The 15557-nt window shown below is 40.1% G+C and overlaps 1 protein-coding gene across 1 annotated transcript; it reads right to left on the bottom strand.

Annotated features, from left to right (window-relative positions):
* Positions 1–886: 886 nt before the first annotated feature.
* ATMIN (ATM interactor) lies at positions 887–15189 on the bottom strand. Its single transcript, XM_069072207.1, has 4 exons — positions 13859–15189; positions 8268–8393; positions 7232–7431; positions 887–4775 (listed from the first exon to the last, which is right to left on the bottom strand). The coding sequence occupies exons 1-4, from the start codon at positions 14219–14221 to the stop codon at positions 2975–2977; spliced, it is 2490 nt and encodes an 829-aa protein (XP_068928308.1). The 5' UTR covers positions 14222–15189; the 3' UTR covers positions 887–2974.
* Positions 15190–15557: the final 368 nt, after the last annotated feature.

The raw sequence follows: 15557 nt of genomic DNA, 5'->3' as shown, positions 1-15557 counted from the left end.
TATCAAAAACAAATAAAAAAATCCTTACATGATGAAAAAGCACTAGATGATTTTTTCTTTTAAACACAGGCCAGAAGTACAGTGGCCATTCACAGGTCTGATCCAATTCTGCCTAGCACAAAAGCTTTTGTCTGCTGTTCTGTTGTGGGCTGGTTTGTTCCTCTTTCGGTAGTTGGTGGCCCATTAATCCCAGGGGGCTCACCATATTTGTGTAGAGCTTTGTGTGAAAACCCAATTGGCTCAGCCCACTGTAGCTCAGAATCCCAGAATGCAAACAATCTACCAAATCTTAGCCTTCTTCAGGGGCAGGGATTACAGTATATGCCACCATGGCAGTCACAAAGTTCTAAAATTATGTCATTAAGTTACATTCCTTTTTAGATGAGCTTCCTTTATCTTATGCAGGGAAACAGAGGCACATACAGAATTAATGCTTCTCCTAGAACCACACAACCTTTTATGGAAAGGGTAAAGGGAAGTAGCCGAACATCTTCTAAGCTCCAAATCTTAGCTCTTAGGCCAGAACCATACTTATTTCCACAAAAGTGGTGTATTTTTTCCCCAAAAAGGTTCATGTTTGAGAATTTGTATTATCAGCCAAAGCAATTCTTTGGTTGTCTTCCAACAAGTAGTTCATAAAATTTAAAACTTTTTGCTTAATAAAATTTGAGTTGTCATCTAGAACTAAAATGAAATTTTTATTAATTGTACAGATACCACTTAGCATTTCTTTCTGATAGAAAAATTCTCAGCATGTTTATTTTCATGGTAAAACAAAAGTTGAAAGTAATATGGCACTTACTGGGAAATGAGCCTTTTGCAAAAAGTTTAGGATAAAGATAAGCTAAGTTTAAGTAAAGACCTTAAAGAACTCTCAACAATATAGTTTAAATGATTTTGACTTCTCTTTAATCACTGAATTTTAGATTTTATAATGAACTTTATTACATTTTTGAGTAATTCAGGTAATTGGAGAAATGCTTTTGAAACAAGCCTCATTTGTTATTTTTATTTGTACATGCTTTACTTTCCTACAGATATCTACTGGCTGAATTAAGAAAAAATATCCATTATCACAGAAACAAAGTGCTTCTTCAAGCTATGGATCACAACATACAGTATTTACACAAGGCATAAACAAACATGCACTGCTCCTTTGCCAAGTTTAACATTAAGGCAATGACAATCCTAAGAACACATGGAATTGCTAAGTTAAGGCTTTATATGTTTAAGTTTTGAAATCCATATCTATATCCATTCTGATCAAATCACAGTTTTTTCCTGTCATCTACCACAATGAATTTAACTGCTTCAAATGGGAAATTATTGATCATCACTAAAACCTCCTAAAATCATTATGGTATGGCCTCTGCATCAGACATCTGAAATAGCAGCATAACACTATAACTTTATATAACTGTCAGTAGTTCCCTTCTGAGATTTGGTATGTTTCTCTAAACCCTTGCCTGCTGTCTGCATAAGCATGTCTAATGGGAGGGCCATAAAATGGTTTTGTAAACTTAGAAAATGTGCCTGTCAAACTAAAGAATCTCCAACTCCTCAAACTCAGCTAACATTTTATGAAACCAAAGAAAAACACCAGCAATATCCTTGAATCATCTCTCTTCTAAATCAGACATATGATGCTCTCCTTATTGAAGCTATATGCCTTTCTTCTCATACTTATATTAGGACCTGTACTATTTGGTATTTTTGCCTTAAAATTTTAACAACCTCCTCTCCCCACCCCCAACAAAACAAAAAACCATGTTTAGGATAAATCTACTCTAGATTAATGTCTAGCCCCAAGGCACAAATATTATTCTCTTACCAGAGCATTTCATTAATAGAGATGTTGGCTATTGATGAAGATATAAAAATTGGGGCACTTTAAAAAGAAACATAGATTGTACTATTGCCCTTATTTAGCCAAGAAGGAGAGAGATAAGGGTCATTGTTGTTGTTTTTTAAAAGCAGGGCAGGATTCCTTAACATCAAAAGGAAAAAAAACTCAGATCCATTTTGTTTGCTTTGGGAAGTAGCTCTTGAGCACCACTCAGTCTATGACATTTAGAGAATCAATGTGAGATTATTTATGAAAAATTCCAATCTGGATCAATAAACGATTTCACAGTTTTGCTCGTGATTTTGTTAGGTGACAATTACTTTCAACAGAACATCACTTTCTATCATTTTCCTTTAAAGAGCACTATTATAGGAGAATCCCTTGTGGAAAAGCAGAGATTGTCCATTTTAAAAGTACTGGATACCTAGGTAGTAGCTCACAGAGTAGTAACTTTATCTTTTGTACAGTAATTATTTTAATAAAGACTGAAACAGGGCTGTTATGTTTGTTTTAATTCTATAAGTTAGAAAACAGATGGTGAAGTTCCCAAGCCAAAAAATTAAAAAAATGTTGCTGTCATTACCTAAATCTAGCTACATATATCTGACAGTCTGTTAGGGTAGGGAGTAGAAAGCATCGGTCCACCCCGAATACTAGCTTCAAGAACCAACAGGAATTTTGAGTCAACATTGTTCAAAAGTTTTAGGCGCAAAATTCCAAATATTTAGTTTCTTTTTCCCCCAGTAAAGCACTTTCTATACTCAAAGACCAAAACGTTTTGAAAACTAACAAAAACAGTTTATACCAAAAGCAAGTAGACTTGGTTCAATAAAATAATTGTATGTCAACTTTCAATGTGTAAAGGAAAATAAGACCTATGATAGCTATTACTATCAATGAAACAGTGAGCAACTAAAAAAATAATAATTTATAGACACTGACACTTTACAAAACACATACAAGTTCATGTTTACAAATACAAGGGGCAAAGTATCTTGAGGAAACTAAGGGACTGTATAAGATCAGTTACATTCAACACAAATAAGACCACTGTTGTCCTCCATTCTTTCACATTCTCACCACAAAGGGAAGTTTCCAAATGATTTCCCCCACACTTGGACTCATGTCTTAGAAGTTTGACACGGAACAGAGTTCAGCACATGTCTGTGTTTCTACAGAACTGAACTGAGACTCCATCGTATTCCAGGCCAAATCAGCCAAAAGAAAGTCATCCATTGCAGTTTGAGTTTCATTACTGGTGAAGAACAAATTCCCAAGGGTTTCAAAACCACTATTCATAGTCTGGGTTTCTGTACTATTCAACTGGACTTTTTCCAAGTCAGGTGTATTTTTATCAACAGAGAGTCCTTCAGTTTGGGTTTCTGTGTCAGATGAATCAGTACTCACAGAAAAACTAGAATGCTTCAGAATATTTGCCAGAGGCAGATGAGGACTAGTATCTAAGAAGAAGTTTAAATCTGTCTGTGTTTGAGTATCAAACATTTCCAGGCCTAGGAAGTTGGAATTCCCCTTACAACTGTAAGACTGAGTGGTGCTGTCTGCCAGTAAGAAGTCTGTTTGGGTTTCTATATCCAGAGATTCTAAGACTGGTTCAGTATTTATGTTGCTGAGGTCACTCTCTTCTGTTTGAGTTTGGATATTTGAAGCTGAGAAAAACTCTTCAATGTCAAAATCAATTCCTGTGTTCTGGGTTGACCCAGATGACAGCTGAGGGTCAGCTCCGGTATTACTGTCAGACAGGAGACTACGACTATCCAAAGTTTGGCCAGGCAGACTACCAGACAGTATGTTTTCCAGATCACTTAACAAATCTATTGTCTGGGTTTGGTTATCAGTCATGTTTTGTGATGGGAGTATATTATTTTGTGTGAAGTTCATAACAGGTGTAGATTTTGCAACATCTTGACTCAAATTCTTACAGCCATCCTGAGGTAACAAACTGTGAGATACAGGGGCAGTAACTAAAGTACTGTTTGCAATGCTTGGAGTAGAAACACTGTATGCATGGACATTCTCGAAAATATCATTACACATGACAGCTTGGTTCATCGACAGTGTGGCATCTGCTGAACTCTGGATTCCACTGGTCTGTGTTTCTCTAGAGATCCCACATGGCTGCAGACAAGCATGAGTAAAGGTATCTGTCTGTGCTGCTATAGATGAAGTTACCTTAGAACTGGGTAAAAATGTTTGAGTCTGAACACTGATGGGAAGAGAAACTTGAGAACCAAATGTTAAATCTGTTTGAGAACAAGAAGATACAGAGGAATCGGGAGGGGCCCAAGGTGAAGGTGACATGAGAGTTTGTGAAGTATAAGATACATCTGTCTGTACGTTGATTGAAGAGATTTTATTCTTTTGACACACATTTCCTAATTCTTGTAAAGTATTAGTTGGATTTTTGCCCAAATTCACTTGTACACCCGTACTAATAGGCTCAACAGCAATGGGACTGACTATTTTTGAAAGTGGTAAACTTTCCTTAAGTGAGAAACCCTCTGAATCCAAACCTAGTATCAAAGTTCCTATTGACAAAGGAAGCAGATGAACGGTGCTTGTGACAGACCCTTGATTATCAACACCAACCACCATAGGCTGGACTGAAGAGTCTGCTGCAGGCACAATGATAGGCAAATGTGAAAACTGCATAACAGGAAGCTTAACCAAAGCCACTTTGGGCTTTGGCAAAAGCAACTTCTGAGTGTATCTTGGAGGTGTAAGGGTTTGCTTTCTGGCATCAGAGCTACAAGAATCTTCCAAAGAAGCCACCAGCTTTATCTCTGAAGTTTCCAAGTCTTGAGTGTCTGTTCTAGTAGCTGGTTTGTTGATCAGTGATTCAAGTGCCTTATCAGACAACTGCTGGTTATGCAGAGAGTTTTCCATTTTCCTTTTCTTACCAGGTGGGTCCCTAAAAACATTAATAGAATTAAAAAAAATTATTCTGAAGTCCATGCAACTGATTTATCCTCAACAACTTTTGTTACTGTTCAATCAATCCTTCAGAATAGAGGACAACTACTTTTGTCCAGGAAAGGCTATTTATATTACCTGACTCCACTTTCTTGCCTCTCACTCACTTCTTAGCCCCTTGCAGGCTGTCTTCTGACCCTACCACTCCACTGAAACTGTCTTCTCTAAAGACACCCATGATTTCTTTATTGCTATAAACTTATGACCTTTTCTCAGGCTTCATCCTTCTTGATATCTCTAAAGCAGCTGACACTGCTGACCACCCTCAACTGTCCTTCACGAGTTTCCATCAAACTATTTGTTCTCTTCTAATTGTCCCCCTGCCTGACAAACCTTCTTGGTTTTCTCTGCAGGCTCATCATCCATGTCCTGCTCTATTTGTTTTTTTTTTTTTTTTTTTTTTAGCAATTGGGGTTAAGTAACTTGCTCAAGGTTACACGGCCAGGTGTTTCTGGGTGGCTGCTAAGTGTCTGAGCCCGGGATTCGATCTCCAGGTCATCCCAACACTGGAGCCGGCGCTCTTACTCGCTGTGCTACCTGGCCACCCTGTCCTGCTCTATTTGTGTGGGCACATCCCAGGGCTCTGTCCTTAGCCCTCTTCTCTTTCTACACTCCTAGGGATTTCATCAGTTCCCACAGGTTCAGTGACCATCTCTACAAAGATGACTTCTTTATCTATATATTCATCTCTTTCCTGAAACTCTACTTCCACATTTCCAACTGCCTGTTTGGCATTTCCACCTGGACATTTACACAGGCATCTCAAATTCTACATACACCCAGGCTTCCTCCTAACTTCCCTCTTTCTACATGGAGGGGGAAAGGGGCTGGAAGAGAAATCAGCATCTTTCTAGTCATCCAAGGTTTTCGACAACCTAGGAATAATTTTCAGCTTTTCATTCTTATTTATCCTTATATCCAATCCAATGCCAAGTATCGTGAAGTCTACCTCCTCAAAAATCTCTTCTATCATATACTCAGACCACATCCACTCTAGTTCAGCCCTCTTATTTTTTACTTTAACTTTTGCAGTAGCCTCTTAATTGGTCTCCTTACATAAAGTCTTTCCTATCTCCAATTTATCCTTCATGTGGCTACCAAAATTGACAGTCCAAAAATACCGGTCTAATCATGTCCTTCCCTTGCTCAAGAAACTTCAATGATTCACAATGCCCTTAGAATAAAAGTACAAATTTCTCTAGTTAGCTTTAAAAGCCACTGATTTGGCTTCAACCTCTCTCTAAATGGATTACATATCATTCCTCTCTCATTCATTCTACCCTCTAGACAAATATGCCGACTTACTGATCTCCATTCCTGACATTCCATATCCCACCTCCTTGCCTTTGCCCAGGCTCTCCTGTCCTGGCCCTTCTCACCTGTCTCCTGGAATCTGCAGGCTCCTTTTAAGACTCAGCTTAATTGCCAGCAATTCCCAGAGTCCTTTCCTGACTCTATGAGTGCCTCTCCCCAATCAGCATGAAATTATTCTGTCTAGAGATCCTGTATTTACTTAAGCTGTGAACATGCTGTATCCCACCTAGGATATCAAAGCTCTCTGTAAGCTAGGACTGTCTATCTTATCGTTGTATTCCCAGAGCCTGGCCAGAAAGCAGGCCTTTGACAAATGGTTGTTGACTGAATGATTGATTGAATGAATCCATTCTGATAGATCTCCTAAAGGGTTGGTCTCACTGAGGTGAGCAGAAGAAAGAGAAAATATAACACAGAGAGAAGGCGCAGGCTCCTTTAGATATCAACACAGAGAAAGCCATCTGTGATTTTGTGAGTGTGGAGACTCCTCTCACCATCCTGTCTATAACTTAGTAGATAAATTTTAGAGAATTGCCTGAGGCTTGGAAGGCTGAAAAATGTACTCATGACAGAATGGTCAGTACAAGAGGCAAAATTTGAACTCAAGTCTTCCTCATTCGATGTTCAGTACTCTATCCATTTAGCTGCCTCTCCATGAGACTCATGGATTGATTTGAAAACAATCATGTAATGGAATACTTTTCATCTCTAAATTCTGTACTATGATAATATATAAAATCTACCTTTCCAACTAAGTAAAAATCACAGCAACATACTAAAATAACTTACCAATCCATACTGTAACATGTATAACTCCTGTAACTTCTGGAAGCAAAAGGGTCTAGTATAACATCTTCCAATCTATAAGCCACAAAGAACCCTGAGGTAGGTGGCAGAAAGAAACCAAAGAGCTGAAACAGCTCTGGCACATTTAAAAGGCCTTACTTTGAGAAGCTTCTCTGCCTAGTGCAAATTGTCTCTTCTTCAATCATCTGTTCAGGAATAACCAGCTCTCTAGGAAAGAAGGGCTAGACCCTACCCAGCTGGCCCACAGTTCTATCATACTTCATTTCCTCATACCTGTGCTCTGCAGGGATCTCATGGCCAGTTCGATAAATGTGTGACTGCAATGCTGTTCTGCTGGCATATGGGCAACCACATGTGCACTGGAAAGTCTTGCCACAATCCTCTGCATGTCGTTTTAAGTCCCATTCAGTACCATAAGAGTTGCTACATTTATTGCATTTATGTTTCTTTTCAGCATGCATTTTCATAAAGTGCTAAAACATGAGAACAAAAATTTAAAACAACTGGTCAAAATTTTAAAATAAATCATAAATTTAATGACATCAAGAATGATTTTAGATGGGGAGAAACAATGGTAGTCAAATAGGGGCAGGATTTAGGAAGGCACATAAATGACAATTCACTTGCATAAGGCTTTCTCCAGCCTATTTTACTTATATAGGGTGTCTCAAGTCTTAGTGCAGTGTAAAGCTTTAATAGCTTAAAACTATGCTAAGATTTTTGAGACACCCTGTATATTTGTAAAGGGTAGGGGGTGGAGGGCAGGGAAAAGAGAGAAGGAAAGTTACTAATACCTACTACTGTTTCTAGGATCAGATCTATCCTGTTAAGACTCTAAATATGATCCTTCATCCTCTCTGATCATTCCCTTCCCCCTCCAATTCCATTCCTTCACCCCCAAGACACGTGCTTTGGGCACTTTTTAAATGGGGCATGTCCCTATCTTCTAAGAGAGATATCTCTTTTGAGAAGGTCCTTTATGACTTGGGACATATTCTGCCAATATTACATACTCTGAGAGACACTGGATCACTCTCATCTCTCAAAACCTATTCTGGGTCCTCCTCCCAACCTATTTTATACCAATATTTCTCTACTTCAGCACCCAAACCTGAAAACACTCCCCAAAACTTCCTTTTCTAATACCTGTACTTTCTCCATTGGGATGCTGCCTGCTGCATTCTAACAAAATTTCTCCTACAGAATGTCTTAGTTTATTGCCAGTTTCTAATAACAGAAACACATGATATTCATATCAACATATATAATTCTTCCACCCAGAAAAGTACTTTAAAAAAAATTAAAATACCTGTTTTACAAGAGAAAACTGTGAAAATGGCCTGTCAGGACCTCTAGGACATCCTTTAATGGGGCAACAGTAGAATTTTGGTGTTGTTTTTAAGTCCTTCCTTACTGTTGGATTTATTATTCCATCCTGTAAAAGATGCAATTTTATATTTGAATTAAGTTGTCAAAAGTCAAAAGAACTGCATATTTTATAATTCCACCCCTTCCAACTCCCTTTAGTGTTCTTTGGCCCATACTCTTTCACTCCTAGATCCTTCCCTCCTCTAAAGACATTTAGGCATATCTTCAGTTTTATGCAGATAGCCAGTCTCTCTAAATAAATATTAACTTATCTGAGGACAGGACTTATCTTCCATTTCTTGGTACCCCTTACACCCAGCACATTGCCTTGTATAAGGACTCATTGACATTTTATAGCAATTCAAAACTTACAGAGTACTTTCCATACATTATCTAATTTGATCTCTAAAATAACTGTTAGTTAAATGCTATGGGTATTATTTTACCTCCTTACACAAGAAGAAACTAACACTGAGAGTTGAGTGATTTGTCCTCAGCTAATAAGTGTCGGAAGTTGCATCGAAACCCAGGTCTTTCCTACTTAAGTATAGGCCCAGTAGTCTCGTCACATATGCTATAAGATATCACTACTGCTGTTGATAGTTTGTCTTCCAAAATCTGCCAGCTAGTATAGTTAATTTGGTCAAAATCATCCTAACAGGCTCATCCAAGATAAACTATGCCTTTGAGAAAACCTCATATCAATAAATCACTCTGGAAGGAAAATCTAGCTGAACAATACAACCCACGTGCTACAAGAGCTTTATTTTACACTATACACAAGTACCTGAAGGCTTCAATTACTATCCACTGACTTAATTCTTCATTACAATATCTCACTTACCCAGTCTCACTAATTCATGTGCTTTTAAAATATTTTTCATTATTCTTTTATCATACTTATCCTTTCGGTCTTAAGATATATGTGTGTACTGCTAGTGTAAATACAAGTATGGAATGATGAGTATGTTAATGTGAGAAGAATGATGAAACTATGAATAAACAGAGACCCACAGTCAACTGTCCAAATGTTCAACGTGACCCAGACTGTAACATACCTGCCATTAAACAACAGTGCCATTAAAGCTAACTCAGATCAAGTCTGCTTTTCCATTGTTATTTCCTTGCCTTAACCTTCAAAGGCTGGTTCTATAGCACTGCCTAGCTCCTCTAAGGAAAGACTAGTTCTTTATTACACTACCTTTCTAACCTCCTCCTGGACAAGTCATTTATCTGTTTGCTTCAGTTCCCTGATATGTAAAATGAGCTAGAGAAGAAAATCTCCTTCCCCCCAAAATAGAACTACCACTCCAGTATCTTTGCCAGGAAAACCCCAGTGGGATCACAGAGTCAGACAAGACTGAAAAACAACAAAGATCTCAGGCACCTTTTCTTTTTTTTGACTATGGCTGCCTCATGGACAATAAATCCAAGCTTTGGGAGGGAGATGTTAGAGGAGATACGCTTGGCACTAAAGAGGTTAGGAAAATGTGACTTAGTATAACTTAGATCATAGATTCTATGCATGAAGGAGAGTCAGTGTATTTGTGAGATTTTCTGTGCTATATCTGTTGTGCACACAAACTATACACAGAAAGAGATTATGTTTCTGAGGTATTTTCAATGAACGGGGTATGTATGTCATAAAATTAGCATTTGAGAATTAGGATTCCAGGAAAAATAGAAATATTTTGGAGAAATGAACATGATCTGTGTGGTAAGCAGAAAGAGTTCTGGATTTAGAAACAGAAGACTTGGTCTGTGTGACTTTGGAGAAGTCATTTTTGCTCTCTGGGTTTTCTTTAAAATTAGAACACTGAACTAGATTATTTGGTACAGTGGGAAAAGTGTTGGATTTGAAGTCAGAGGACCTGGACTTAAATCCTGGTTCTACTTTATGATCTCAGGCAAGTCACATCTCAAGGATTCATTTATTAATTGAGGTGTTCGACTTGATGACTTCTGAGGGCCCTTTCAACTCAAAACTTATGATCTCTAAGGTCTTTTGCAGTTTTAATAGTCTATTAGTACAAATGAAAAATGATGAAGGACAAAAATGAAAAGTGGACAAGAGAAGACTGAATGCAAAAAAGGGCCATATGGCTATAGGAAAATCATGTTTCATCATTCCTTTCTGGAAACTTCTAATAGAAATAGTTCATTCTTTTATTTTTTTACTATAAATTTAAAACAAATCAAGCCTTAGCACCATCTATAGCTTCCCCAAATAACTTGGAAGTCTCCTTTATTTTTCTGACAAACTATTTCTAAAAATTCTGGATTCAATTTAATTTAAGCACCTATAAACCACATTTTAAAATATAAAAGAAGCTTACAGGTTCTCAAAGCACTATCCTCTTCCCCTTCTCTCCAAACATAATGAATAAAGAATGTTTAGCAGTCAAGCAATGGGCACTTTTGCCTACTCTTTACCGAATCACTTAAAAATTTCCGATATCTACAGAAGCCCTCTGAAGATAAAGCTGAACCTGGATGATTTCCAGTATTCCTTTTAGGGCATGAAATATGGACAAGAATTTAAAAAACAAGGGCAGCTAGGTGGTGCAGTGAATAGAACACTGGCCCTGGAGTGAGGAGGACTTGAATTCAAATCTGGTCTCAGACACTTGACACTTACTAGCTGTGTGGCCTTGGGCAAGTCACTTAACCCCAATTGCCTTGCCTTCACCCCTCCAAAAACATGGAAACAAAAATCAGCATTTAAAAAACAAACAAAAAAAGGATAAAAACCTCTGAACACAAGCAAGCAACACAGATTCAACTCCTACAAAGTTGGAGGCGAGCAGGGGAAGGAAGGTATTAATGACTCATTTTTAAGGGGGGAGGAATATTTATGAGGAAGGAATAGCATAAAATAAGCACAAATTGGCTAGGCAATGACTAACTGAATGAGTAATATGTAAATATAAAATAATTTATAACCAGGACCCCAGAAATGTAAAAAGAAATCTATACTGCATATTAAGAAAATTTCCCCAGTTCAGGCCTACTGTAAACAGAATGGTAGGCATTTATTAGGCAGATAAATACTTCTTGACTGATCAAAAGGAACTTCCTTTACCTACATACACCCACCTAGGAAGCAGACTGAGAGTAGGTGGTTCCTGCTTTCCACTGAAAGAAGCTCATCTAACTCAGAAAAGGAGGTTGGATAAATTGCATGGGCTTTCCTGCAGTCAAAATGGGCCTGAAAAGCCAAATCTGAAATGGAGCTAAAAGATAGTTACTTTAAAAGCAGGCTTCTAAACTCCATGGTAGATTATTATGAGAATGAAATGACATACTCAAAAATTATATTTTCTGCAAAAGTATCCTTTTCCCTCTCAGATTCATTAAATTTACTAGATTGCTAATGACTGGCCTGGCCTCTTGCAGTTTTCTTTATATTTCATGTTCATTTTTTTTAAATGAAATTTTGAAAAATGGGTAAATATACCTGCATTCTTGAACTAGCTCAGAAAAATAGTTCTTATATTCTAACTTTAGCTCAAATCTTTAGAGAGGCACATCTCTCTCTACAACAATGGTATAGCCTAGCATAATGCGAACAACACTGCACTTATAACTCAGAAAACCTCAAGTCAAAAGTAATGTAGTAAATGTAAGTCATTTACTGCCTGTGTGATCTTAGGCAAGTCACTTCACTTCTGTTAAAAATAAAACTGGAGTTTAATGCTTGTACTATCTATCTCCCAGGGTGTTATGTTTTGTAAACCTTAACATGCCATAAAGTTATGATTATTACTGTAATTCCAGACAGGGGCTAAACGCAAGTTACTAAAAAGGTACATTCTGGGAGTGACGTGCCAACTAATATCTAGGAGGGTCCAGGGCCTAATACTTCCCCTTCATCTCCAAGTCATGTGGCCTTCTTATTCCCAATGGAACTGGAGACTCCCTAAGCTATGCTGCTGTGCTCACAGACCCTGTCCCCTTCACTCCTCCATTTTTACCTCTAGTTCTCCTTTGTACACAGCGTTCCCCAGCAGAATGCAAGCTTCTGGAAGCCAGGGACTATCTAATTTGCTTGTCTCCCCAGCACTATACCAAACTTAGAAAAGTCAGGGCTTAATATATGCATTTTCATTCATTAATATTGCCTCCGAGTCTTAATGAATATTTGTTGCAATCCCTTGAAAACTGTAGCACAAAGATGGACTGGAGTAACCCACTGAATCAAATGACCAGAATCCTTGGCTATCTGAGGCAAAGCCACTTGAGACAATGGAAGTCAGTTAAAGAAAACAGGACTAGACCATTACAGATTTTAAACTAACTCTAAATCCTCTCTGAGAACACTCACTCTAGTTTCTTTCTCACTTTAAGTCTAAAAACAATTTGATTTCTCATCTTTGAACTAAAAATTATAATTTTCTGAGCCTGGTAAGGTAGTTCTCCCTGCTCCCTACCTTTTCCAGTTTTTTTACACCCCCCCACCCCAACTTCAAGTACTCCAAAATACAGTGACAATAGCATCCTAGCTGTTCTTACCACAAGATACTCCTTCTCGACTGGGCATTTTCCATAGCTGTTCTCCATGGCGAAAGCCTTTCACCTCCTCATCTCTGACTCCTGGATTCTCTAAAGACCCAGCTAAAATTCTCTTTTATAAGAAGCTTTTTGGGGGGATTTTTCTTCATGAGTGCCTCCCCTCTACTGATTATCTCCAATTTATCTTGTCTCCCTCATTTAACGGAGCTCCTTGAAAGCAGGAACTGTCTTTTGCCTTAGTATTCCCAGTTCAGCGCACTGCCTTGCAGAAAAGGCACTTGATAAATCCTGACTTAAGTTCCTACCCTGGGCCATGGTCCTTAAACAGCAGGTACCTCGCTGATGTCTTGACAACCAGTCTCTCCTCCCAAAAAGGAGAGGAAGCCTAGGCTACACTTGCTTTGTGTAAACCTCTCATTGCTGCCAGCCAACTCTAGCAATCCAACAATAGCTTTCTTCCGGTGGACTCATTTGCAGACCACACTCCCTGCCAACACCCCTGGTCCAGGTAAAGGTGGACAGGCCAGTGGAAGAAGGGAGGGTCAGGCCTGGATGGGAGCACCCAAATGAAATGCCGCCTCCTCCATAAAGCTCTTTCGCATCCCTGCATGGTTAACAACCTTTCCCCCGCCCTCAGAGGGCACTTTGTTTACACCTCTGTAGTGCAGCTATTTAGTGTTGGTGAGCACCGTAACCATCGCTGTTTCGTGGTCCAGGCCTCACCTGTGGCAGACTTTAATCGGTGCATTCTGAGGCCGAGAGGAGGGGGGGATGGGAGGGGAACTGGGGGCCAGATCAGGGCTGGAGCTGCCGGCAAGCACAGGGCTCAGGAGGTTGTATACAGTAGGAGCTTAACTGTGTTTGCCGAGGAGAGTAAAGCTTTGCCGGTGTGGGGGGGATGCCAGGCCGGAGCTGACTCCCCGGGGCATCGACCCTCGCCTGTACCCAGGTAGGAGCTTGAGTGCCCGTGTGCCTTGGTGGGGAGAGGCCGGCCGGGAGCGGGGGCGGATGGGGCCTCACCTGCAGGCGATGGCTCTTCACCAGGTGCATATTGAGCGCGGGCCCGTTGGGCAGGATCTTGCCGCAGCCGCGCACTGTGCACAGAATGTTGGTGCGCACCGCCTGGGACAGCTCCGACACCGACGGCCGTATCAGTTCGCCCGCAGGAGTCGGGCTCGGGGTCGCGGCTGAGGGCTGCCGCTTTCCCCCTGCCGTCCTAGCCCGGCTTCCTCGCAACCCCGCTTCGAATCCCCACCGGCCCGAGGTCGCATAGGTGGCGGCGTCTCCTCTACTGGTCCGAATCGTGGCCGGGTCTGAAGCCGAAGCTAGTAGTGGGGCTGGGGTCAAACCCGCAGACGGTGCCGCTGCGTCCGTAGCCGCCATGTTTACCTTCGCGGCAAGCCAGACCTGCTGGGGCCGCCCAGCTCCCCGGCTACTTCCGAGAAGGGCGGGGGCCCGCTGCCTCAGCCAACCAACAAGAGCTCCTAGGATACGTCACCATTCCATGTTACCGCCCCTACCGCAGAGCCCTTCAGGGAAGGCGGGACGGAGGGCGGGGTCTGTGCCCTCCAGGGGGCGAGACTCCGCTCCAGCTGTTCGCACATTCTTCTGTCTTCCTTCCAGTTCCAGGCACCTCTTTGAAAGGATCTCTTCTCCTTCCGAGGTCATCACCTTTTCCTAAATGCAGAATGTTAACTTTGTAACACTTTCTCCTAGGAGGCAGTGAAGTTAATTGTCTTTACATAGAACTCCAATTTATGTTATATTTGAATATGTATGGCATGGACCAAACGGTCAGGAGGCCTGGAGTCCGATCCTAGCCCCAACATTTGCCAGTTACATGTAACTGTGACCAAGTTTATTGCCCTAAGCCTTAATTTCTGATTCTGTAAAATGGGGAAACCATGGTTAGAAACAGAAAGGTCCATGTACACAAAAATATTTCTAGTGCTATTCTAGTACCAACTAGAAGGAAAGTGCCTATCAATGGTTGAAAAAACTGTGCTATAGTAATGTAATGGAATCATATTCTTACTCCACAGTAAGAAATGGATGTGAAAAACTTAGAAAAACTTGGTAAGGGTTTGTATGAAATGAGCAGGACCAAGTAAACAATTTACAAAACCAGCACAGTCTTAGAGAAAAACACTGAAAGATTTAAGTATTCTGATCAAAGCAGTGACCAATGCTGTCTTTAGAAGACTGATGATCAAATATGTCTCCCATGTCTTAACAGAAAGGTGGTGGATCTTAGGTGTGGAATGAGGCAAATATTTTTCAGATACTGCTAATGTGTTGATTTGTTTTGCTTAATGAAATTTATTCCTTATAAGGGAAGGTTGGGGTGGGAGAGGAAGTGGTGACATCAAAAAAAAAAAAGGAAAAAACACTTTTTAAAAATGAGGCAGTAATACTTGTTCAATCTATCTCAGGATTGTGAAGAAAACACCTTTGTAAACCTTAAAGTGCTACAGAAATCACAGATTTAGAAGGAACCTTAGTGGCCAATTGGTCCAACACCTTCATTTTACAGATGAACTGAGGCTCAGAGAGGGTAAGCCACTTGTTCCCAAGGTCACAAAAGTAGGAAGTAGCAGAGACAGGATTTGAATCTAGATCCTCTATTCCAAATCCAAGAATTCTTTCCACTATGCCATGCAAGCTACTGTACACAAGGGGTGGGGAACCTACAGCCTCAAGGCCACATGTGGTCTTCTAG

This window comes from Petaurus breviceps, unplaced genomic scaffold (assembly GCF_028583685.1).
Source record: "Petaurus breviceps papuanus isolate PSGF00001 unplaced genomic scaffold, PetGlider_PUasm1.0 90845, whole genome shotgun sequence".
Taxonomy (NCBI): Eukaryota; Metazoa; Chordata; class Mammalia; order Diprotodontia; family Petauridae; genus Petaurus; species Petaurus breviceps.
Note: the sequence above shows the minus strand (reverse complement) of the source record. Positions and strands in the feature narration are given on the sequence as shown.